The 27,573-nt window shown below is 46.7% G+C and overlaps 1 protein-coding gene across 4 annotated transcripts in view; it reads right to left on the bottom strand.

Annotated features, from left to right (window-relative positions):
• Positions 1-27,573, bottom strand: part of LOC122941177 (growth arrest-specific protein 7-like) — a 178,342-nt gene that overhangs the window by 26,976 nt on the left and 123,793 nt on the right. For all 4 annotated transcript variants that reach the window (XM_044298218.1, XM_044298219.1, XM_044298221.1 and 1 more), the window contains 3 exons: positions 12,215-12,292; positions 7,099-7,184; positions 417-470 (listed from right to left, as the gene is read on the bottom strand). In XM_044298218.1, coding sequence (XP_044154153.1) covers positions 417-470; positions 7,099-7,184; positions 12,215-12,292 — 218 coding nt within the window. The remainder of the gene's footprint in view (positions 1-416; positions 471-7,098; positions 7,185-12,214; positions 12,293-27,573) is intronic.

Here is a 27,573-nt window from a genome sequence, read left to right as displayed (position 1 = left end):
CTGATCATCACATCCAAAAAAAATGAAAATTTTTCTTAAAAAACGCAAAAGATATAAAATGCTAAATACTGGAAAATAAATCCTAATAAACATAAAGTGATTTTTTTAAATAATTTTTTTGTTAATTAACCCCTAAATCAGAGCGATGGCAGCAAATCTTGCTCTCCAGCCATTGCAGCTCGGTTGAAAATGTATTAATGGGGTAATAAAACCCCCCCCCCCCAACCTCGCTCTATACAATCGACACCCTCCCCAGCTCCCGCGGGCAGCAGGGATCCATCTGGAATTTTGTTTTTTTCAGATGTTTTTGAATTGGTCTACAAATGTAACAATCCGGCTCGTCTCCATATTTGCTGCTTCTCGCTGCTGCTCTCATGGCTACATCGTCATAGTAACAAGGCTGAGAGGGTACTCACCGTGATGGTCGTCTCCTTGGACTGCCTTCTGGTGGGTGACGGGGACCCGGGACTCTGCGGAGAGAGGCAAGAAGCATCGTCAAAGCTGGTCTCGGTGTCTGACATGTTTTTTTTTTGTGATGGTGTCGGCGGGAGGACGGGGTGCTCAGGAGCTGAACATTAGCCCTGCACGCTGCTCTGGAGCTGCGTTAATTCTGTCACCGTGTCCTGAGGTAGTAACAGCGTGGACTCTGCCCAGTCGAGCAGCGCGCTCTCACACCTCCCTCATGTCATCAGCGCGTGGACTGAAGGGTTATCAGAAGCAGGGCTAAAAAAAAATCCATTCAAATTGTAAATGAAGCGCAAGAGCTGGGAAATCCCACAACCGCCTGGAAGCTGCAGGCAGAATTTTTTTTTCATTCTTTTTTTTTTTTAGCCATAGCAGAGGGATGATATTAACACTAGAACACCATAAAATTATAATACAACAGTAATAGAAATACATGAAAAAACAGAAGAACATTTCTAATTTGGGGGGTAAACACTAAAATAATTCCATATCTTTTATAGAATGTAATATATATATCATAATATCTTTAATTTACTTTAGGTTTTTTATTGTTTACAATCATTTTTTATCATCATTTCAGTTCTAGTACAATTATTATTCCTTATATTTTTGTGTATTTTTTTTTATAGTATTGCTATTACTTTGCGTGTTCTGATTGAATACACATAAAATGTACAGAATTTCGGGGCAGAGATGGAGCGTTCCCCTGTTCTCATCTATATATTATCCCTGAAAAGCAATGAGTGTTAGTCGTGGGATGGGGGGGTGCTACCTCCATTATGGGGTGCGGCCCAGTCTTGGGCACTGGTTCATTGGTATTGATATCCTCATTGCCTCTTGACACACATCAGGCAGTGATGAGAGGATGGATGAGGATGTACATAACCCAGGATGGCGACTCTCCATCACAACCTCAAATGTAGATATTACAGTTATGGATTCAGTCCTGAAGGCTTGAGAATTCAACAAAAGACCTCAAGCTTGGGAAAGGGACCACATTCGGCTCTGCGGGTCAAAGCACCAGGTCACTTTTTAGAGTAAGGAGGTTTTCTCATGAATAGCTGGTCCAGTGATCAAATGTAGGCCTGGCTTCTGGAACCACTGGCGATTAGTTGCAGGTCTTGCTCCTGGAACCACTGGTGATCACTTTCAGGTCCAGCTTCTGGAAGTGGGTCATGCTTTTGGAACCACCAGTGATCATCTGCAGGTCTGCCTCCTGGAACCACTAGTGATCACTTGCAGGTCCAGCTCCTGGATGTGGGTCATGCTTCTGGAACCACTAGTGATCACTTGCAGGTCCAGCTCCTGGATGTGGGTCATGCTTCTGGAACCACTAGTGATCATCTGCAGGTCTGGCTCCTAGAAACACAAGTGATCAGTTGTGGGTCCAGCTCCTGGGAACTACTTGTGATGAGCTGCTGGTCCGACTCCTGGAACCACCAGTGATCAGCTGCAGGTCTGGCTACTGAAGCCAATGGTGATCACCTGAAGGTCCATCTCCTGTATGCAGATTTGGCTCCTGGAACCAGTGATGATCAGCTGTGGGTCTGGCTCCTTGAAACACTGAGGGTCCAGCTTCTGAAATCACGAGTGCTCCGATGTGAGCCTAGCTTCTAGAACCAGTGGTGGTTAGCTGCATATTTAGATGAATAAACAACTAAATAATACATAGGATCAGCAGAGTCCAGTGTAAAACACAGGGAGAAGGCACCACAGTAAAAATCAAAATGGGCTCCCAGAAAAAAGGGCTTAGCATTTGTTTTCTCCTCCACATCTTTGTCATTTCAGGGCCAATTCCCTTCCTTTTATTTGCCAACAGTGAAGTTCCTCTGGGGAGCAGAGTCCTGTTCAGGTTGTCCATCCAAAGAAGTTGGGACCAAATGGGGTTGGGTCCCCTTCTTCTAAAAGCCCCAGAGTGGTTGCATGGTCTGCCTTTATAGTATACTGTACTTGGTTTATGGTGATCTCAAGAAAAAAAAAATTGTAAGTATATTAAATTATGAAAAAAATTAAGATTTTATAATGTTCTCTTATAAATAATAAAAATAAAAAAAATAAAAAAGTGAATGGCTCTTCGGTCCCATCCTTGACGGCTTCCATTGTCTGGTTGGTCAGTTAATTAGCTCTGAGGTCGTTTGGTCCCTGGAATATAAATGGATCCCATCATGAGCAGTGGATAGGAAGCAGATGTGGTATTGATGGAGTCATTTATGGTTAATTATCTGGGCCTAGGTCAAGTGATCCCGGAGGACCTCACCTGCTCCTAACACACTGGGGGAAGATTACTCGTAAAAGACATTTCTTTTTATTCCTTCCCACCTCCTATACTTATCTGGAGGGATTGGCGATAACAGCATATCACCAATGTCCTTGAAGGGAGGTCAGTACTAGAGCAAGAATTTGGCGTCACCTCAGTAACCTCTCAAATTTTTACATTTTGAATTTATTTGAGGGACAACTCAACCAAAAACATTTTACTGGTGTCCTGCCCTCAAATTATCCCCTTCAGTAGATCTTGCGGGATGTTTGGCTTTCAAGGCTTCTTGATGAAGTGCTCGCCAATCATCCCTGCGATGGTCTCCATCCTCCCTCTTGATGGACATCCTTCCCTGTTACAGTCAACTCTACCAACCAGTACTGTCTTCTCCAAAGGTAAAGCTTCAGTCTGGTCCTCAGAGCTTCAGTGTGGTTGACCACTTCCAGGACCCATATGGTTGTCTTTCTTCTCAAAAGTTATCAAGGGAACAAATACTTTTTCTGTTCTTCTCTACTGTCCTATCTACAAGAAGCCACCACTCCTCACGGCATGTCAGTGTACTGGAGGACCATTTCTAGGTCTTCCATGATAAATACTAGATTGTCCCTTCAACACAGATGTCCCGAGTCCCAGTCCATACGTATTGAATTGAAGATATATGATAGTGGTGGTGGGCGGAGGGTAGAGGGAGGACTGGGGGTAGAATTACTCTTCATCCTTTCCACCGTCCCCTGCACGAACCATAGGGAAGTATCATTTGCTGGAGTGGAAAACACAGTAAATTGGCTTGAGTTATATCTTTCATATAAAGTAAAAATAAAATGAAAAAGTAAAATAAAAATGTATAAATCTAAAAAAACTAAAACAAATGTAAAATAAAAAAATACAACAAAATGAAAATGAATAAAGCAATGTAATAAAAAAGTTGAATAAAAATCCTAACGTGATGAAAACAATTGTATTTTTGGACAGGGAGTGGGACGGCGGGGGTTAAACTGGCAGCCATCAGCTTACGGCAACCATTAAGGGTGGTGTCGTCCCCGCCGCGGGCGAGCGCTGATATAACGGGCCATTATAGTCCATGATACAAGATTGCTGCAATTTTTTACACTCCACAAAACTCCATCAAACAACTGCAGACAAGGAAATGCCGCATAAGGAGGGGAAAGAGCAGGGACTGCGGAGCGGCTCAGGATCCGATAGGACTGGATGCCCTGATATCCGCAGCCGGCATTGCAACTCCGGACGGCTTTTACCGTATTGCCTGCCGCACATAGATCCGGGAGGCAGTCCTCCCACTGCAGCAGATCCCTAGCTGGGAGTAATCAACAGCATAGACACATCTTGAGAATTCTAGCTTATGAATATAATGCCAGTTCTGCAGTACATACTGACACGGAGATAAGTACAGGTCAAAATAAGTTTACATTTTTGGTAGAAAAGAATCTTGAATTGATAAATACCGGTCAGTAAAACACAAAAGAGGCAGAGGCCTGACAACCTGTGTATTCATGAAAGAGAGTGGTTGTCATACTTAGAGGGATTGTCCTCTTTGATAACACCCTGCAGTATTTTTCCGATCTGAGCCCCCACTACACTGTGCTCCCGGCTTTGCTATGCCCAGAGTCGTTTCCTTCAGCGCAGACCCTGGACGTGGACTGGCAGCTGCAGAGGAAGACGGGATCTCCAGCTAGCAGATGTTTCCTTATGGGGCCAGTTGGACAAAGTCCACGATAGGAAATGGCAGAGATTCAGGAGGGCAGAACCACAAGTGGAACATAAGGACGGAAGAAAACACGGAATACAGATCTGTAGATTTAAAGGGGAAATCCACCCAAATATATAACCCCTTCATTACTGTACTAAGTCATTAGACTTCCATGAGATCCACACACCTTATACTACAGGAACATCTATTACTGCTGACAACCTGCCTGTATATCCTGTCTGAGAGGTTGTCACAGCCCCGCCCCCTGCTGATGACATCACTGATATAATGACATGTGATCAGACATGAGACCACACACCTTATACTACAGGAACATCTATTACTGCTGACAACCTGCCTGTATATCCTGTCTGAGAGGTAGTCACAGCCCCGCCTCCTGCTGATGACATCACTGATATAATGACATGTGATCAGACACGAGATCCACACTCCTTGTACTACAGGAACATCTATTACTGCTGACAACCTGCCTGTATATCCTGTCTGAGAGGTTGTCACAGCCCCGCCTCCTGCTGATGACATCACTGATATAATGACATGTGATCAGACATGAGATCCACACTCCTTATACTACAGGAACATCTATTACTGCTGACAACCTGCCTGTATATCCTGTCTGAGAGGTTGTCACAGCCCCGCCTCCTGCTGATGACATCACTGATATAATGACATGTGATCAGACATGAGATCACACACCTTATACTACAGGAACATCTATTACTGCTGACAACCTGCCTGTATATCCTGTCTGAGAGGTTGTCACAGCTCCAGCTCCTATAGAAATTACTAATACTCTTACCCAAATAGTTTGTTTGCATTTGAAGAAGCACTCTGACCTTTTTAAAGTACTGATAACGCAGTATTATTAATACTGATAATGCGGTATTATTGTAGCAGGGTGATTTGATTTACCCCAGCTTATTTGGGTCTGTACACTGTGAGACCTCTCATTATGGTCCGCTGCATCATGTGATCTCCAGTCGGACCACCAGTCCGGAGCTTGCTCTCCTGTGTGGCTGACTTCTTGTGAACTACAGCATCATCTAGCAAATCCCTCCTGATGGCCGCATCTCCCCACCAAGCTCCATTCAACTTGTTCCTTTATTGAAGATATTTCTGTCTAAAAGGGATATAGCAAGAAATACAACTCACATAGCCTGTCTATGCCATCTGTGAGTGCAGTGTGCAGAATCCCAGTGTATTCCTGTGAGTCAGATTTACACACCTCCCATAACTCACGAGGCCTTTGTATACTATCTGCAAGTGCTGTGTGCAGACGCCCAGTGTATTCCTAGGAGTCAGACTCACACACCTCCCATACTTCAGGAGGCCTTTGCATACTATCTGAGTGCTGTTTGCACAATCGCCAGTGTATTTTTATGAGATTTAAACTTACACTGCTCCCCTTGACTTACGTGGCCTGCCTATACTATCTGTGAGAGATGAGAGCAGAATTTGATTGTATTCCTATAAGATTTAGATTCACACTCCTCCTCCTGACTCAAAAGGCCTGTCTATATTATCTGTGAGTACTGAGTGCAGAATCTCCAGTGTATTAATTTACAGAGATGTAGTTTCACACTGCTCTCCCCCGATTAATGCTGCCCGTTTATACTACAGTACCTGTGAGTGCTATCTACAGGTCCAGAATCTCCAGTGTATTTCTATAATATCCAGCTCCACTCACCACACACTGCCTGTCTCTACTATATGAGTGCTGTGTGCAGAATCCCCAGAGTGCTCTAATGAGATGCTGTTTCACACTGCTCTCCCCAGATTCATGCTGCCCGTTTATACTACAGTACCTGTGAGTCCTATGTACATGTCCCGAATCTCCAGTGTATTTCTATAATATCCAGCTCCACTCACCACACACTGCCTGTCTCTACTATATGAGTGCTGTGTGCAGAATCCCCAGAGTGCGCTAATGAGATGCTGTTTCACACTGCCTCTCAATTATCTATAAGTGCAGAAACTCCAGTGCACTCCTATACAGAAAGACAGCGTCATATTGCTCTCCCCAACTAACACGGTCTAATATTTCTGAGTGCTATCTATGAGTGCTGTGTGCAGAATCTCCAGTGTATTTATGAGATGCTACTTCACACTGCTCTCCCCTTACTAATGCTGTCTGTCTGTAGAATCTGTGAATGCTGTATGCAGAGTCTCCAGTGTATTTATATAAGATGCAGCTTCACACTGCTGCCCTCCCCCCTACTTGTAAGATCTCACAGGGAGAGACCTATTACACAGAAGAGGCTGGGGAGACAGGTTGAAGCTGGGGGCAGCAGTTTTTTGTTAATGATCTATCACTGGATGCCCTTAGATAGGAGCATGTACAGTGTTGTGTGACTCCACCCCCTGGATGATGATGCTCCGCCCACCTCTGCTTTTGCAAAGCCAGAGGCATAATGGTCAACGCAGGATCCGTTAGAGTAATTAAATCAAAGGGGAAGAAGGAACCAGGATGGCCGACAACCCAAAAATGACACAAGATGTCCACAGCAGCCCCTCCATTATTCTGTAACAGCCTGTGCTGCACTATAAGGGCAAAGCTGGAGTGCTCCTTTAAATTAGGATTTATAAGGACACGAGGCAGTAGGACATAATTCCTGTGTTTGAAGGGTCCTGATGCACACTCGCTCACCTGGGGGTCACTGCTGGGTTTTCGGATGGTCACATGACCAGTATCCTGATGATGTAAAGGAGATCCCGAGGAGTGAAATCCGTTTACTGAAAAGACACAAAAAAAACAAAAAACGTTATCATCAAAGCGGGAGCCATGTACAAACGAGAGGGGACCGAGAGGCACTACTGCTCACAGCTGAGGGGTCGTTACAATTGTGTCCAATCTGCGGGGTAAAAAGAATGGACTCCAGACTAATTTATATTATCTGAACTGACACACTGTAACAAACATTCAGAAAAAAGATTGAGCTTCCAGAGGATTGCTTAGACTGGATACAATAGCAACAAACCTTCAGCTGTGAGCTGTATTAAAGGGGTTGCCCCTAGCGATGCCACCAATGTGTGAGATAGGACAACCCCTTTAAGTAAAGATGTGTTTATAGGCTGTCGTTGTAAACAATTACACATGCACTGACAGGAAGCAGAGATCTTGAAAATGGCGAGGAACTGAAACTTAAAGTTTATTAGAAAGATGCAGAAAAAGTCACTGCAAAATAAGCTTTATTTGCAGAAGGAGACACTGGTCACATGACATTCATAAAGAAAAAGAGGAAAGAAAGTTAGAGAATAATAACCAGGTAATAATCTATGACAGAGAAAAACATCTCTGTGAAACAGGACTATGGAGCATACACACTTAAAGGGCAACTCCACCTGACCTCACATACAAAGCGCCTCTTATCTAGATAAAGTGGATCCCAGCGTGGTACACGGTAAACAGCTGCCAACCTGCCTGTATATCATGTCTGAGAGGTTGTCACAGCCCCGCCCCCTGCTGATGACATCACTGATATAATGACATGTGATCAGACATGAGATCCACACTCCTTATACTACAGGAACATCTATTACTGCTGACAACCTGCCTGTATATCCTGTCTGAGAGGTAGTCACAGCCCCGCCCCCTGCTGATGACATCACTGATATAATGACATGTGATCAGACATGAGATCACACACCTTATACTACAGGAACATCTATTACTGCTGACAACCTGCCTGTATATCCTGTCTGAGAGGTAGTCACAGCCCCGCCCCCTGCTGATGACATCACCGATATAATGACATGTGATCAGACATGAGACCCACACACCTTATACTACAGGAACATCTATTACTGCTGACAACCTGCCTGTATATCCTGTCTGAGAGGTAGTCACAGCCCCGCCCCCTGCTGATGACATCACTGATATAATGACATGTGATCAGACATGAGATCCACACACCTTATACTACAGGAACATCTATTACTGCTGACAACCTGCCTGTATATCCTGTCTGAGAGGTAGTCACAGCCCCGCCCCCTGCTGATGACATCACTGATGTACTTTTACATCAGATTCTGTGGGATTTTTCTCATTTTAACAATCAGATTTAAAAATAAGTCGTCTTTTCCGAGGCTCTTGAGACTCTTTCCTGCCGCTCAGTTGCCATAGCAACTTGGTTTCTCAGCGTTCGAGGAAGCGAGATGAAGAAGCCAAGGAGGATACGAGAAGGAATATTCTACAGGAGCGCTGAGGTCACCTCTCAGACGGGAGACTAGTAAAGATGACGGCTCCCCCCCCACCCCACAATGATGGAGAGCGCCCCGGAGATCAATGGTTAGAATATCAGTATGAAGCGCGACGGAACCGCGACATCGGCGAGGACCTGACGTGTCAGCTTACATCCACGTCACTGGCTCTGACAGTATCACACAGGATAGGATTAGATACACAGCTCAGCAGACAGTATCACACAGGATAGGATTAGATACACAGCTCAGCAGACAGTATCACACAGGATAGGATTAGATACACAGCTCAGCAGACAGTATCACACAGGATAGGATTAGATACACAGCTCAGCAGACAGTATCACACAGGATAGGATTAGATACACAGCTCAGCAGACAGTATCACACAGGATAGGATTAGATACACAGCTCAGCAGGCAGTATCACACAGGATAGGATTAGATACACAGCTCAGCAGACAGTATCACACAGGATAGGATTAGATACACAGCTCAGCAGACAGTATCACACAGGATAGGATTAGATACACAGCTCAGCAGACAGTATAACACAGGATAGGATTAGATACACAGCTCAGCAGACAGTATCACACAGGATAGGATTAGATACACAGCTCAGCAGACAGTATCACACAGGATAGGATTAGATACACAGCTCAGCAGACAGTATCACACAGGGTAGGATTAGATACACACACTCAGCAGACAGTATCACACAGGATAGGATTAGATACACAGCTCAGCAGGCAGTATCACGCAGGGTAGGATTAGATACACAGCTCAGCAGACAGTATCACACAGGACAGGATTAGATACACAGCTCAGCAGACAGTATCACACAGGATAGGATTAGATACACAGCTCAGCAGACAGTATCACACAGGATAGGATTAGATACACAGCTCAGCAGACAGTATCACACAGGATAGGATTAGATACACAGCTCAGCAGGCAGTATCACACAGGATAGGATTAGATACACAGCTCAGCAGACAGTATCACACAGGATAGGATTAGATACACAGCTCAGCAGACAGTATCACACAGGATAGGATTAGATACACAGCTCAGCAGGCAGTATCACACAGGATAGGATTAGATACACAGCTCAGCAGGCAGTATCACACAGGATAGGATTAGATACACAGCTCAGCAGACAGTATCACACAGGATAGGATTAGATACACAGCTCAGCAGACAGTATCACACAGGATAGGATTAGATACACAGCTCAGCAGACAGTATCACACAGGATAGGATTAGATACACAGCTCAGCAGACAGTATCAACACAGGATAGGATTAGATACACAGCTCAGCAGACAGTATCACACAGGGATAGGATTAGATACACAGCTCAGCAGACAGTATCACACAGGATAGGATTAGATACACAGCTCAGCAGGCAGTATCACGCAGGGTAGGATTAGATACACAGCTCAGCAGACAGTATCACACAGGATAGGATTAGATACACAGCTCAGCAGACAGTATCACACAGGATAGGATTAGATACACAGCTCAGCAGACAGTATCACACAGGATAGGATTAGATACACAGCTCAGCAGACAGTATCACACAGGATAGGATTAGATACACAGCTCAGCAGACAGTATCACACAGGATAGGATTAGATACACAGCTCAGCAGACAGTATCACACAGGATAGGATTAGATACACAGCTCAGCAGACAGTATCACACAGGATAGGATTAGATACACAGCTCAGCAGACAGTATCACACAGGATAGGATTAGATACACAGCTCAGCAGACAGTATCACACAGGATAGGATTAGATACACAGCTCAGCAGACAGTATCACACAGGGATAGGATTAGATACACAGCTCAGCAGACAGTATCACACAGGGAAGGATATCAGATACACAGCTCAGCAGACAGTATCACACAGGATAGGATTAGATACACAGCTCAGCAGACAGTATCACACAGGATAGGATTAGATACACAGCTCAGCAGACAGTATCACACAGGATAGGATTAGATACACAGCTCAGCAGGACCAGTATCACACAGGATAGGATTAGATACACAGCTCAGCAGACAGTATCACACAGGATAGGATTAGATACACAGCTCAGCAGACAGTATCACACAGGATAGGATTAGATACACAGCTCAGCAGACAGTATCACACAGGATAGGATTAGATACACAGCTCAGCAGACAGTATCACACAGGATAGGATTAGATACACAGCTCAGCAGGACAGTATCACACAGGATAGGATTAGATACACAGCTCAGCAGACAGTATCACACAGGATAGGATTAGATACACAGCTCAGCAGACAGTATCACACAGGATAGGATTAGATACACAGCTCAGCAGACAGTATCACACAGGATAGGATTAGATACACAGCTCAGCAGACAGTATCACACAGGATAGGATTAGATACACAGCTCAGCAGGACAGTATCACACAGGATAGGATTAGATACACAGCTCAGCAGACAGTATCACACAGGATAGGATTAGATACACAGCTCAGCAGACAGTATCACACAGGATAGGATTAGATACACAGCTCAGCAGACAGTATCACACAGGATAGGATTAGATACACAGCTCAGCAGACAGTATCACACAGGATAGGATTAGATACACAGCTCAGCAGACAGTATCACACAGGATAGGATTAGATACACAGCTCAGCAGACAGTATCACACAGGATAGGATTAGATACACAGCTCAGCAGACAGTATCACACAGGATAGGATTAGATACACAGCTCAGCAGACAGTATCACACAGGATAGGATTAGATACACAGCTCAGCAGACAGTATCACACAGGATAGGATTAGATACACAGCTCAGCAGACAGTATCACACAGGATAGGATTAGATACACAGCTCAGCAGACAGTATCACACAGGATAGGATTAGATACACAGCTCAGCAGACAGTATCACACAGGATAGGATTAGATACACAGCTCAGCAGACAGTATCACACAGGATAGGATTAGATACACAGCTCAGCAGACAGTATCACACAGGATAGGATTAGATACACAGCTCAGCAGACAGTATCACACAGGATAGGATTAGATACACAGCTCAGCAGACAGTATCACACAGGATAGGATTAGATACACAGCTCAGCAGACAGTATCACACAGGATAGGATTAGATACACAGCTCAGCAGGACAGTATCACACAGGATAGGATTAGATACACAGCTCAGCAGACAGTATCACACAGGATAGGATTAGATACACAGCTCAGCAGACAGTATCACACAGGATAGGATTAGATACACAGCTCAGCAGACAGTATCACACAGGATAGGATTAGATACACAGCTCAGCAGACAGTATCACACAGGATAGGATTAGATACACGGCTCAGCAGACAGTATCACACAGGATAGGATTAGATACACAGCTCAGCAGGCAGTATCACACAGGATAGGATTAGATACATGACTCAGCAGACAGTATCACACAGGATAGGATTAGATACATAGCTCAGCAGACAGTAGCACACAGGGGAGGATGAGATAGGCTTAGATACAGCAGCTCTTACATCTCACCTGCAGGCAGCGACGGCTTCTTCACTATCGGACTTCGGACGCTCACAGGCGAGGTGCTCGGTCTTTCCCATGTCGTCTCTTAAAAAGAAAAAACATGACATTTACACGCGTGTTATATGATGATTATTCTATGTGACACGCGGGGCGGTATGGGGGATGGGAGCAGGGGTGCACCACCAAAGAGGCCAGGTGAGGCGATTGCCTCAGGTAGCACCAGGTAGGGGCAGCCAAAGGTCCATCGGCTGAAAGGACGGGGTTAGGCTAAGAAATTGGCATTGGGGAGGGAGGGGCACAGCCTCAGGCAGCAGAAAGACTAGGTGCACCCCTGGATGGGAGGGCAAATATCCTAGAGTCTACAGATCTTCGCGGTATATCCGATTCCTGACGACCGTAGTGTACAAACTACATTGGAAGAAGGCTCATCAACAGCTACTAGTGGTAGGATGTGGTACTGCGCCATCAAAAACCAGCTTAGCAGAAGCTCGGAGCTGATATCAGGACTCCATTCTCCCAGCCTCCACCCGAGTCCTGCCGCTCTCAGTCACCGTTATCGCAGAAGCCCACAGTCTGGGGGGCCCTTGTTGGTAAGATGGTGTCCTGCACCTTTAAATTTGAGGTCGTTTGTGACCAACCACCATCAATAAACACAAAAACAAATCAAAATTAAATCCCCCATTTGCACGGGGGATGGATCTGCCACCATGAATTAATTATGTTGTTTACGAAGAAACTGGCGTGAGGGAAGAGATAAGAGCGCCGCCGCCTCGTTGACTGATCCGTCGCCCGATATCTTCCCGGAGTCTTAATAATGGGTGAGAATTAATGAGTCTTCTGAGCGGCTACTGAAACCTCGAAGACGAGGCTGAAGATGACGGATGAGTCTTATTTACATGAAGCACATGAAGACTGGGAGAGAACAGTGGTCGGGACTTGGCTGGAACCTAGAATAGTCAGGAACCTCATGTGAAGTCTACTTCAGAAGCAAGACTCCAAGGGATCAATCATACGAAGCCAGCAGTCACCCAAGGTCAGAAGCCAGCAGGACCAGCAGTCACCCGAGGGTAGTAGCCAGCAGGACCAGCAGTCACCCAAGGTTAGAAGCCAGCAGGATCAGAAGTCAATGGAGGGTAGAAGCCAGCAGGACCAGCAGTCACCCGAGGGTAGTAGCCAGCAGGAGCAGCAGTCACCCGAGGGTAGTAGCCAGCAGGACCAGCAGTCACCCGAGGGTAGTAGCCAGCAGGACCAGCATCACCCGAGGGTAGTAGCCAGCAGGACCAGCAGTCACCCGAGGGTAGTAGCCAGCAGGACCAGCAGTCACCCAAGGACAGAAGCCAGCAGGACCAGCAGTTACCCAAGGTTAAAAGCCAGCAGGACCACCAGTCACCCGAGGACAGAAGCCAGCAGGATCAGAAGTCAATGGAGGGTAGAAGCCAGCAGGACCAGCAGTCACCCGAGGGTAGTAGCCAGCAGGAGCAGCAGTCACCCGAGGGTAGTAGCCAGCAGGACCAGCAGTCACCCGAGGGTAGTAGCCAGCAGGACCAGCAGTCACCCGAGGGTAGTAGCCAGCAGGACCAGCAGTCACCCGAGGGTAGTAGCCAGCAGGACCAGCAGTCACCCAAGGACAGAAGCCAGCAGGACCAGCAGTCACCCAAGGTTAGAAGCCAGCAGGACCACCAGTCACCCGAGGACAGAAGCCAGCAGGATCAGAAGTCAATGGAGGGTAGAAGCCAGCAGGACCAACAGTCACCCGAGGGTAGTAGCCAGCAGGACCAGCAGTCAAACAAGGGTAGAAGCAAAGCTCCCAAACTAGCAGGGGATTAGGAACAAAATACGGTGTCAGATGACCAGAATTTAATGTTATAACTAGAATGTTCATTTACCACTCTCTGCATGATCGGCACATCACTGAGCACTCTCCCCATGATCGGCACATCACTGAGCGCTCCCCCCATGATCAGCACATCACTGAGCGCTCCCCCCATGATCGGCACATCACTGAGCGCTCTCCCCATGATCGGCACATCACTGAGCGCTCTCCCCATGATCGGCACATCACTGAGCGCTCTCCCCATGATCGGCACATCGCTGAGCACTCTCCCCATGATCGGCACATCGCTGAGCACTCTCCCCATGATCGGCACATCGCTGAGCACTCTCCCCATGATCGGCACATCGCTGAGCACTCTCCCCATGATCGGCACTTCGCTGAGCACTCTCCGCATGATCGGCACTTCGCTGAGCACTCTCCCCATGATCGGCACATCACTGAGCGCTCCCCCCATGATCGGCACTTCGCTGAGCACTCTCCCCATGATCGGCACTTCGCTGAGCACTCTCCCCATGATCGGCACTTCGCTGAGCACTCTCCCCATGATCGGCACTTCGCTGAGCACTCTCCCCATGATCGGCACTTCGCTGAGCACTCTCCCCATGATCGGCACTTCGCTGAGCACTCTCCCCATGATCGGCACATCACTGAGCACTCTCCCCATGATCGGCACATCGCTGAGCACTCTCCCCATGATCGGCACATCGCTGAGCACTCTCCCCATGATCGGCACATTACTGAGCGCTCTCCCCATGATCGGCACATCACTGAGCGCTCTCCCCATGATCGGCATATAACTGAGCACTCTCTTCTGATTGGCACATCACTGAGCACTCTCCTCCTTGTATATCACTGGGAAGAAGGAATGCAAATGAGCTCTTAACAAGATTTGCCTCTGATGCCACCATATGTAAGGTAGCTATCCTAGGTTCGACCTTTTAGACAGGCCTTTGAAAACATGACTTGGCTAATAACTAAGGCAGCATCTCATCTGCAGACAGCTGTTCTGGGGTAATTGCCCCTCACCAGTGCAGAGCAAAGAGTACTGGCTTAAAGAGGTAGTCTCTCTTGAGCAAATGGTATTTTTCATGAAGAGAAAGTTAATGCAATCCACTTGTATTGTGTATTGTGGTTGTCCATATTGTCTCCTTTGCTGGCAGAGGTTTTTGATCACATTATACACTGCTCATTTCCACCCTGTAATCCAGCAGTTGTTGATGTGCTTGTAGAATGTAGGTAATGGCTCTGGCCTCTCTGGTGGCTGGGACCAAGGGAGCGAACACAGTCCAGAACTTTTTCCTATAGTGTGCAAGCATGGCCACCGCTGCTGGATTCCAGGGTGGTCATAACCAGTGTAAAATGTCATGGAAAAATGAATCCAGCCAGCAAAGGAAGCAATATAGATAAATCACAATATATTAGGAAGTGCCTTGTATTAACTTTCTCTACATGATAAATGCCATGTGCTCAAGTGAGACAACCCCTTTAACTGGGTGAGAGGCCTAGGTCAGGATTCAAGAAGAGTGTTCCATGGCCTATAAGACCCTCACACATTTTAGGAGCTCTCCATGAGGAGATACACTATTCCCGAATCCTGACTTAGGCCTCTCCCCTAGTTAAGCCAGTACACTCTGCTCTGCACTGATGAGGGGCAATCCTGAAACAACTGTCTGCAGATGAGATGCTGGCTTAATTATTATCCAAGTCATGCCAGGCACTCTCCCCATGTTGGGCACACCACTGAGCACTCTCCCCATGATTGGGCACACCACTGAGCACTCTCCCCATGATTGGGCACACCACTGAGCACTCTCCCCATGATTGGGCACACCACTGAGCACTCTCCCCATGATTGGGCACACCACTGAGCACTCTCCCCATGATTGGGCACACCACTGAGCACTCTCCCCATGATTGGGCACACCACTGAGCACTCTCCCCATGATTGGGCACACCACTGAGCACTCTCCCCATGATTGGGCACACCACTGAGCACTCTCCCCATGATTGGGCACACCACTGAGCACTCTCCCCATGATTGGGCACACCACTGAGCACTCTCCCCATGATTGGGCACACCACTGAGCACTCTCCCCATGATTGGGACACCACTGAGCACTCTCCCTATGATTGACACATCATTGAGCACTCTCCCTATGATCAGCATATCATTGAGCACTCTCCCTATGATCAGCATATCATTGAGCACTCTCCCTATGATCAGCATATCATTGAGCACTCTCCCTATGACTGGCATAACACTGAGCACTCTCCCATATCACTAACCACTCTCCCAATGATTGACCACTCGATCTATGATGAGTGTGAGCTGTGAGGAGAACATTGCCTCTCGTCCTCCATCCTAGTGAACACGTGTACAGTGCAGGTGGAGCAGCATCCATGGTCTCAATCAGCCACAGCTAATCTTCAGCAGCTAACGAGCCCAGGTTTAATCATGCACAGTCTCCGCTCAGGTGCACAACACAGTTGGAGACAATTACTCAATAGGTTCTCCGTAGAAATATAAATTCACAGATTTATGTCACTCCACAGGAAGCAGATCACTCCCCATTGACGTGGAAGACCAAGAAAGATCTCCAGACCGAGCCATGGAATAAGCAAGACAACATAGTTACATAGTTAATACGGTTGAAAAAAGACATAGGTCCATCAAGTTCAACCAAGGGATAGGTGGGGACGCAAATCTCAGAAGGAAGTGAGACTCAGATTTCTACATGTTTTCATAAGCATTAATGTTTTTTACTTTTAAGAATTTGTCTAAACCCCTTTGGAAACTGTCCCCTGTTCCTGCTGGGACCACGTCCTGAGGAGTCTATTCCACAGCTTCACAGTTCTTACAGTAAAGAGGCTTTGACGCTTCCGAGAGACTGAACTTTTCCCTCTCCAGTCGGAGGCAGCGCCCCTTGTCTTTTGAGGGCATTTTATATGGAACAGCTTTTCGCCGTATTTTTTGTATGGCACATTTATATACTTGTACAGGTTAATCATGTCCCCCCTTAGACGTCTCTTCTCAAGACTAAATACATTCAATTATTTTAATCTTTCTTCATAACTCAGACCCTCCATGCCCCTTATCAGTTTAGTCGCTATCCTCTGTACTCTCTACAGCTCCAGGGCATCCTTTCTATGGACTGGTGCCCAGAACTGGACTTCGTATTCCAGATGAGGCCGCACCAACACTTTGTAAAGTGGTAATATTACATCCCTGCCCCGCGAGTCCATGCCTCGTTTAATGCATGACAGTATGCTGTGGCCTTAGAAGCAGCTGATTGACATTGTATGCTGTAATTTAATCTACCATCCTCGAGGACACCCAAATCCTTCTCTACAAGTGACTCTCCCAGTGCTACATCACCTAGGACAGTGGTGGCGAACCTATGGCACTGGTGTCAGAGGCGGCACTCAGAGCCCTCTCTGTGGGCACCCGCACTCTGGAAAAAGTCTATGGTGTACAATATGCCTTAGACTTTTCCTGCCATTCATCCGTGCAGGGCGCACTATGAACGGCACAAGTGACTCATTGAATGACAGCAGGCTATTATAATAAATAATAAAGTACATGGAAGATATACTATATTGGACTGTAGTTTTCAGGTTAAATTGCCCTGTTGGTGCTTTGCGATAAATAAGTGGGTTTTGGGTTGTAGTTTGGGCACTCGGTCTGTAAAAGGTTCGCCATCACTGTCCTAGGACATATGATGCACATTATTACTACCAAGATGCAGAACTTTACATTTGTCCACATTGAACCTCATTTTCCAAGTTGATGCCCAATCACTCAGTGTCCCAGTCAGCTTGTAGTTTGTGGACATCTTCCATAGACCGTACAGTACTACACAGCTTAGTGTCATCTGCAAAAATAGATATGGTGCCATAAATCCCGTCCTCGATATATTAAATATATAAATTAATATAATAAAGGGCCCAGCATTGAACCTTGGGGTCACCACTTATAACCCGGGACCATTCTGAATAGGAATCATTGACCACAACTCTCTGGACACCGTCCTTCAGCCAGTTTTCAATCCAAATACAAGCTCTACTTTCCAAACCTATAGACCTTACTTTACTTATTAAACGTCTATAAGAGACAGTATCAAAAGCCTCAGCAAAATCCAGAAACACTACATCCACAGCCGCCCCTCTGTCCAGGCTACTACTCACCTCACTACATCCACAGCCGCCCCTCTGTCCAGGCTACTACTCACCTCACTACATCCACAGTCTTCCCTATGTCCAGGCTACTACTCCCCTCACTACATCCACAGCCGCCCCTCTGTCCAGGCTACTACTCCCCTCATTACATCCACAGCCGCCCCTCTGTCCAGGCTACTACTCCCCTCATTACATCCACAGCCGCCCCTCTGTCCAGGCTTCTACTCACCTCACTACATCCACAGCCGCCCCTCTGTCCAGGCTACTACTCACCTCACTACATCCACAGCCGCCCCTCTGTCCAGGCTTCTACTCACCTCACTACATCCACAGCCGCCCCTCTGTCCAGGCTTCTACTCACCTCACTACATCCACAGCCGCCCCTCTGTCCAGCCTACTACATCCACAGCCGCCCCTCTGTCCAGGCTACTACTCCCCTCACTACATCCACAGCCGCCCCTCTGTCCAGGCTACTACTCACCTCACTACATTCACAGCCGCCCCTCTGTCCAGGCTTCTACTCACCTCACTACATCCACAGCCGCCCCTCTGTCCAGGCTTCTACTCACCTCACTACATCCACAGCTGCCCCTCTGTCCAGTCTACTACTCACCTCACTACATCCACAGCCGCCCCTCTGTCCAGACTACTTCTCACCTCACTACATCCACAGCCGCCCCTCTGTCCAGGCCACTACTCACCTCACTACATCCACAGCCGCCCCTCTGTCCAGTCTACTACTCACCTCACTACATCCACAGCCGCCCCTCTGTCCAGGCTATTACTCACCTCACTACATCCACAGCCGCCCCTCTGTCCAGTCTACTACTCACCTCACTACATCCACAGCCGCCCCTCTGTCCAGTCTACTACTCACCTCACTACATCCACAGCCGCCCCTCTGTCCAGGCTTCTACTCACCTCACTACAGCCACAGCTGCCCCTCTGTCCAGTCCACTACTCACCTCACTACATCCACAGCCGCCCCTCTGTCCAGTCTACTACTCACCTCACTACATCCACAGCTGCCCCTCTGTCCAGTCTACTACTCACCTCACTACATCCACAGCCGCCCCTCTGTCCAGTCTACTACTCACCTCACTACATCCACAGCCGCCCCTCTGTCCAGTCTACTACTCACCTCACTACATCCACAGCGCCCCTCTGTCCAGGCTTCTACTCACCTCACTACATCCACAGCCGCCCCTCTGTCCAGGCTTCTACTCCCCTCACTACATCCACAGCCACCCCTCTGTCCAGCCTACTACTCACCTCACTACATCCACAGCCGCCCCTCTGTCCAGGCTTCTACTCACCTCACTACAGCCACAGCTGCCCCTCTGTCCAGTCTACTACTCACCTCACTACATCCACAGCCGCCCCTCTGTCCAGTCTACTACTCACCTCACTACATCCACAGCCGCCCCTCTGTCCAGGCTTCTACTCACCTCACTACAGCCACAGCTGCCCCTCTGTCCAGTCTACTACTCACCTCACTACATCCACAGCCACCCCTCTGTCCAGGCTTCTACTCACCTCCTCATAAAAACAAAATCAGGTTAGTCTGACAACTTCTGTCCTTGGTAAGCCCATGCTGGTTATCACTTATAATATTATTTAGTAACATACTCCTGTGCGTAGTCCCTTAAGAGTCCTTCAAACATTTTTCCCATGACAGAAGTTAAACTAACCGGTCTATAATTACCTGTGAAGGACCTAGATCCTTTTTTGAATATAGGCGTTTGCCTTGCGCCAATCACTTGCAACAGTACCTAGAGAATCTTAAAAAGGCCACTACTCACCTCACTACATCCACAGCCGCCCCTCTGTCCAGGCTTCTACTCACCTCACTATATCCACAGCCGCCCCTCTGTCCAGGCTTCTACTCACCTCACTACATCCACAGCCGCCCCTCTGTCCAGGCTTCTACTCACCTCACTATATCCACAGCCACCCCTCTGTCCAGGCTTCTACTCACCTCACTACATCCACAGCCGCCCCTCTGTCCAGGCTTCTACTCACCTCACTACATTCACAGCCGCCCCTCTGTCCAGGCTACTACTCACCTCACTACATCCACAGCCGCCCCTCTGTCCAGGCTACTACTCACCTCACTACATCCACAGCCGCCCCTCTGTCCATGCTACTACTCACCTCACTACATCCACAGCCACCCCTCTGTCCAGGCTACTACTCACCTCACTACATCCACAGCCGCCCCTCAGTCCAGGCTTCTACTCACCTCCTCATAAAAACAAAATCAGGTTAGTCTGACAACTTCTGTCCTTGGTAAGCCCATGCTGGTTATCACTTATAATATTATTTAGTAACATACTCCTGTGTGTAGTCCCTTAAGAGTCCTTCAAACATTTTTCCCATGACAGAAGTTAAACTAACCGGTCTATAATTACCTGTGAAGGACCTAGATCCTTTTTTGAATATAGGCGTTTGCCTTGCGCCAATCACTTGCAACAGTACCTAGAGAATCTTAAAAAATTATAAACAGGAGCACAGCAATGACTGAACGGAGCTCTTTAAACACTCTTGGGTGTAATCCATCTGGACCCGGAGAGCCTTGTTCACATTTACCTTATATAACTTATCTTTAACCATATCTACAGTTAGCCAATTCAGTATATTACAGCCCCAGCACCACAGATATCAGCTCCTTTCTGTTCTTTTGTATATACAGAGCTAAAAAAAACATTTAGTAACTCTGCATTTTCCTTATCTTCAGTGACTAACCCCCCTTTACCAATATTTAGGGGACCTACCTGCTCAGACCTTGGCTTTTTAGAATTTATATATTTAAAGAATATTTGGGGATTTGTTTTGCCCTCTTTTGCCACCTGCTGTTCGTTTTGTATTTTTGCTACAGATTTTATTAAGCCCTTTGTAATCTTCAGAGGCTACATCTGACCCCTCAGATTTGTATTTTTTAAATGCTCTCTTTTTTTCTATTATTGCCATTTACAGCTACTGCAATTACTCAATGTGAAGCTCTCCTATTTATCCTCAGTATTATTATGTGACAGTAGCTGCTCCCAGTCTATGCCCTGAAATGCTGCCCTCATCCCAGGGAAATTAGCCTTTTTATAATTCAGTGTCCTTGCTCTGCCTGGCACAGTTTGCTTCTTATAATGTAGGGGGAATATAATTATATTGTGGTCACTATCACCTAGTGTTTCTCGAAGAGGAACATTTCCAACAAGCTCTGCATCATCAGAAAATACCAGATCCAACAGAGCCTCGCCGCTAGTGGGAGCTTCTACAAACTGGCCCATAAAGTGGTCCTGCAGCAAGCAGAGGAATCTTCTCCCCTTTGCGGTTGAAGGACATAAGATCCTATATTTACATCCCACAGGACATGACCCCACATATCATCCTATATACAACTATGATGACCCATATTATCCCATCTATACATCCAGCATGATGTGACCATAATGACCCTATATATCATCCTATCTAAATATCTATACATGGTGTGAACATGACCCTATATACACTCACCTAAAGAATTATTAGGAACACCATACTAATACGGCGTTGGACCCCCTTTTGCCTTCAGAACTACCTTAATTCTACGTGGCATTGATTAAACAAGGTGCTGATAGCATTCTTTAGAAATGTTGGCCCATATTGATAGGATAGCATCTTGCGGTTTCTGGTTCAAAAGTGTCTTGACCTGGGGAATGCGGCACCTGTAGCCCATTTCCTGCACACGCCTGTACACGGGGGCTCTGGATGTTTCTACTCCAGACTCAGTCCACTGCTTCCGCAGGTCCCCCAAGGTCTGGAATTGGTCCTTCTCCACAATCTTCCTCAGGGTCCGGTCACCTCTTCTCGTTGTGCAGCGTTTTCTGCCACACTTTTTCCTTCCCACTGAGGGGCCTTGATACAGCGCTCTGGGAACAGCCTATTCCTTCAGACATTTCTTTCTGTGTCTTACCCTCTTGCTTGAGGGTGTCAATGATGGCCTTCTGGACAGCAGTCAGGTCGGCAGTCTTACCCATGATTGCGGTTTTGAGTAATGAACCAGGCTGGGAGTTTTTAAAAGCCTCAGGAATCTTTTGCAGGTGTTTAGAGTTAATTAGTTGATTCAGATGATTAGGTTAATAGCTCGTTTAGAGAACCTTTTCATGATATGCTAATTTTTTGAGATAGGAATTTTGGGTTTTCATGAGCTGTGGCCAAAATCATCAATATTAAAACAATAAAAGGCTTGAACTACTTCAGTTGTGTGTAATGAATCTAAAATATATGAAAGTCTAATGTTTATCAGTACATTACAGAAAATAATGGACTTTATCACAATATGCAATTTTTTTTAGAAGGAGATTATATATATATATATATATTTTATTATTATATATTATATATAATCCAGAAAAGTAGGCGGCACTCCGATAAAGATAACAAGTGAACTTTATTCACCCAGGTGCTGCACCACCTGGGTGAATAAAGTTCACTTGTTATCTTTATCGGAGTGCCGCCTACTTTTCTGGATTATACATTGGGGTAAGAAGCCTATTCCCCTGGAGACGTGCACCCTTTTTTTCTTTGATTGTGTTCCAGTGCCGCCATTTTTCTTGTGTGTGTATATATATATATATATATATATATATATATATATATATATATATATATATATATATATATATTTATTACAGGGCATTCCCCCTATAGCTGGTATACCACAGGGCATTCCCCCTATAGCTGGTATACCACAGGGCATTCCCCCTATAGCTGGTATACCACAGGGCATTCCCCCTATAACTGGTATACCACAGGGCATTCCCCCTATAACTGGTATACCACAGGGCATTCCCCCTATAACTGGTATACCACAGGGCATTCCCCCTATAACTGGTATACCACAGGGCATTCCCCCTATAACTGGTATACCACAGGGCATTCCCCCTATAACTGGTATACCACAGGGCATTCCCCCTATAACTGGTATACCACAGGGCATTCCCCCTATAACTGGTATACCACAGGGCATTCCCCCTATAACTGGTATACCACAGGGCATTCCCCCTATAACTGGTATACCACAGGGCATTCCCCCTATAACTGGTATACCACAGGGCATTCCCCCTATAACTGGTATACCACAGGGCATTCCCCCTATAACTGGTATACCACAGGGCATTCCCCCTATAACTGGTATACCACAGGGCATTCCCCCTATAACTGGTATACCACAGGGCATTCCCCCTATAACTGGTATACCACAGGGCATTCCCCCTATAACTGGTATACCACAGGGCATTCCCCCTATAACTGGTATACCACAGGGCATTCCCCCTATAACTGGTATACCACAGGGCATTCCCCCTATAACTGGTATACCACAGGGCATTCCCCCTATAACTGGTATACCACAGGACATTCCCCCTATAACTGGTATACCACAGGGCATTCCCCCTATAACTGGTATACCACAGGGCATTCCCCCTATAACTGGTATACTACAGGGCATTCCCCCTATAACTGGTATACTACAGGGCATTCCCCCTATCACTGGTATACCACAGGGCATTCCCCCTATAACTGGTATACCACAGGGCATTCCCCCTATAACTGGTATACCACAGGGCATTCCCCCTATAACTGGTATACCACAGGGCATTCCTCCTATAACTGGTATACCACAGGGCATTCCTCCTATAACTGGTATACCACAGGGCATTCCTCCTATTTTGGTATACCACAGGGCATTCCTCCTATTTTGGTATACCACAGGGCATTCCCCCTATAACTGGTATACTACAGGGCATTCCCCCTATAACTGGTATACTACAGGGCATTCCCCCTATAACTGGTATACTACAGGGCATTCCCCCTATAACTGGTATACTACAGGGCATTCCCCCTATAACTGGTATACTACAGGGCATTCCCCCTATAACTGGTATACTACAGGGCATTCCCCCTATAACTGGTATACTACAGGGCATTCCCCCTATAACTGGTATACTACAGGGCATTCCCCCTATAACTGGTATACTACAGGGCATTCCCCCTATAACTGGTATACTACAGGGCATTCCCCCTATAACTGGTATACTACAGGGCATTCCCCCTATAACTGGTATACTACAGGGCATTCCCCCTATAACTGGTATACTACAGGGCATTCCCCCTATAACTGGTATACTACAGGGCATTCCCCCTATAACTGGTATACTACAGGGCATTCCCCCTATAACTGGTATACTACAGGGCATTCCCCCTATAACTGGTATACTACAGGGCATTCCCCCTATAACTGGTATACTACAGGGCATTCCCCCTATAACTGGTATACTACAGGGCATTCCCCCTATAACTGGTATACTACAGGGCATTCCTCCTATAACTGGTATACTACAGGGCATTCCCCCTATAACTGGTATACTACAGGGCATTCCCCCTATAACTGGTATACTACAGGGCATTCCCCCTATAACTGGTATACTACAGGGCATTCCCCCTATAACTGGTATACTACAGGGCATTCCCCCTATAACTGGTATACTACAGGGCATTCCCCCTATAACTGGTATACTACAGGGCATTCCCCCTATAACTGGTATACTACAGGGCATTCCCCCTATAACTGGTATACTACAGGGCATTCCCCCTATAACTGGTATACTACAGGGCATTCCCCCTATAACTGGTATACTACAGGGCATTCCCCCTATAACTGGTATACTACAGGGCATTCCCCCTATAACTGGTATACTACAGGGCATTCCCCCTATAACTGGTATACTACAGGGCATTCCCCCTATAACTGGTATACTACAGGGCATTCCCCCTATAACTGGTATACTACAGGGCATTCCTCCTATTTTGGTATACTACAGGGCATTCCCCCTATAACTGGTATACTACAGGGCATTCCCCCTATAACTGGTATACTACAGGGCATTCCTCCTATTTTGGTATACTACAGGGCATTCCCCCTATAACAGGTATACTACAGAGCATTCCCCCTATAACTGGTATACTACAGGGCATTCCCCCTATAACTGGTATACTACAGGGCATTCCCCCTATCACTGGTATACTACAGAGCATTCCCCCTATAACTGGTATACTACAGGGCATTCCCCCTATCACTGGTATACTACAGGGCATTCCCCCTATAACTGGTATACTACAGGGCATTCCCCCTATAACTGGTATACTACAGGGCATTCCCCCTATAACTGGTATACTACAGGGCATTCCCCCTATAACTGGTATACTACAGGGCATTCCTCCTATATTTCTCCCCTGGCGATTTGTACCATTGAGATAGTGTTTCTGTTCCCATCTGTCTGTTGCCCTCTAGTGCCTCTGGCTGGTACTGCAAGCTGTGTGCTTCCTTCAGTGGTGGAGGGTCTAGTACCACCCCAGTGCACATTCCTACACGCTTTCCTAATAATCTCCAGTGCTCATTTAGAACACGTGAACTTCTCACGGGATGGAACGTAAAACAAGACACGTAGGAGCCATAACAGTAATTAGTACGATGATGAAATTGCAGAAATCATCCCGGCCCAGAAGGAGAGTATAATAGCGGCTCGCGAAAGAGGGAAATTGCTAATTATTGTGGAGAACCAAATGACTCGTCAGAGACTTCATCTACCCAGGTAACAAGCGGGAGAGGAGAACAGCCAGTGCACAACTGAAATACTCTGTGCTGCTGACAGGAACCTGCTCCTTCCACTCCTGACATCCTCTGTGCTGCTGGGAGGACCCTGCTCCTTCCACTATGTAACTCTCAGCCTGTGACCGCCACAGGATCAGCACACTGCTCTTCTGAAATCCTCTGTGCTGCTGGAAGGACCCTGCTCCTTCCACTATGTAACTCTCATCATGTGACCTCCACAAGATCAGCACACTCCTCTCCTGAAATCCTCTGTGCTGCTGGGAGGACCCTGCTCCTTCTACTATGTAACTCTCATCCTGTGACCTCCACAAGATCAGCACACTCCTCTCCCGAAATCCTCTGTGCTGCTGAAAAGATCATGAACTCGCGATCATACCTCCTATGAGCCATGTGACATATAAGCTGTCTTATGAAGCAGCTGCATCCCTAGTCTCTCCCCCAGTTTTCCTGTATTGCTTATTCCAGTAGTTCCCAGTTTGTCCCACTTGCTTCTCCTAGCACACAATGTATAAGATACAGAAGAGTTGTGGCGCCCTCTATCAGTGGGACTAAGGCATGACACCAAATCAGCTGCCGCACAATCCATGAACATCTCCTATTTCCTGACAGATTTAACCCTGACTGTTTTGGTCACGGGCGACTTCATCATCAGATGGCATCACTGATGGTGCACACAACAATTACCCCCTCCCCCGCCATACAACTATTACCCCCTCCCCACCAGCATTAATTACACGTTAATCTCCCTCTTAGGAACAGTGGGGATTCTGCAGAGGATTGAGCTAAAGTGGACTCCATAGAAACCCTTGAAATGATCGATTCCGATGATGAACTAGTGCACGATAATGCAGGATCTCCCCCAGAATAGGGTGGAATAGATGAGGACACAGCCAATTAAAAATGTGCCATAATTAAGAAATCAGCCACAGTAGGGAGGAAGGAACCGATGACACTCATGATGAGCTTATACCATCAACCACGGTCACCGAGAAAGGAACATTACTGCTGTATTCTGGATTCCCTGTTGGGTTTTGGGGAGGACGGGGGGGGGGGAAAATCACAGCCCGTAAAATACATTTGCACCCGATTATCCAGATCCATTTTATAATTGTCACGGACGCACTAAGACATACAGACGTTCCCGCGACAGGTGGCAGGAGATCTGCGAGACTGGCAACACGTGGTTTTCTGATGCTTGTCACACCTTCTTTCCCCAGGTGGGGCTATTGTGGTCATTTAACCTTCTCCATGTATTGTTGTTTCTCCCACTATGCTGTGCGGTGTGTAGCTTCTGTTGGGTTCTTGGCTGAGTTCCTGGTGCTGCCAAAGCTTCATTGAAGAGAATGGTTTCCTTTCCATTTTGTTTATATATATATATAGGTGTGTGTTGCCTTTCCCGGTTTGTCATTAGGCCTCATGGAGACTCCTGTTTGTTCTTCCCTTTGGACGAACAGGTAGACTCAGTCCTGACATTAGTAACAGGGTCCTATAGGGTGAGATTGGATTCTAGGTACCTGGTGTATGAACTTGACTACCTTTGAGGCAGGTCAAACTGGTAGTCTGTCAGGACTGGAGTTAGGGTTTTCTCTAGGAAGTGTAGAGCTTCCTTTCCTAGTTTCCAAGCCTTATTCCGGTATTCCCTTTCCCTCCTTTGCTCGGTGTGGTGCCTTCCTCCCTCACACGAGCGTGACAATAATACAGAAT

The sequence above is a fragment of the Bufo gargarizans genome, chromosome 6, assembly GCF_014858855.1.
Source record: "Bufo gargarizans isolate SCDJY-AF-19 chromosome 6, ASM1485885v1, whole genome shotgun sequence".
Classification (NCBI taxonomy): domain Eukaryota; kingdom Metazoa; phylum Chordata; class Amphibia; order Anura; family Bufonidae; genus Bufo; species Bufo gargarizans.
The sequence above is the reverse complement of the archived record's forward strand: the minus strand, read 5'-3'. Positions and strand labels throughout refer to the sequence as shown.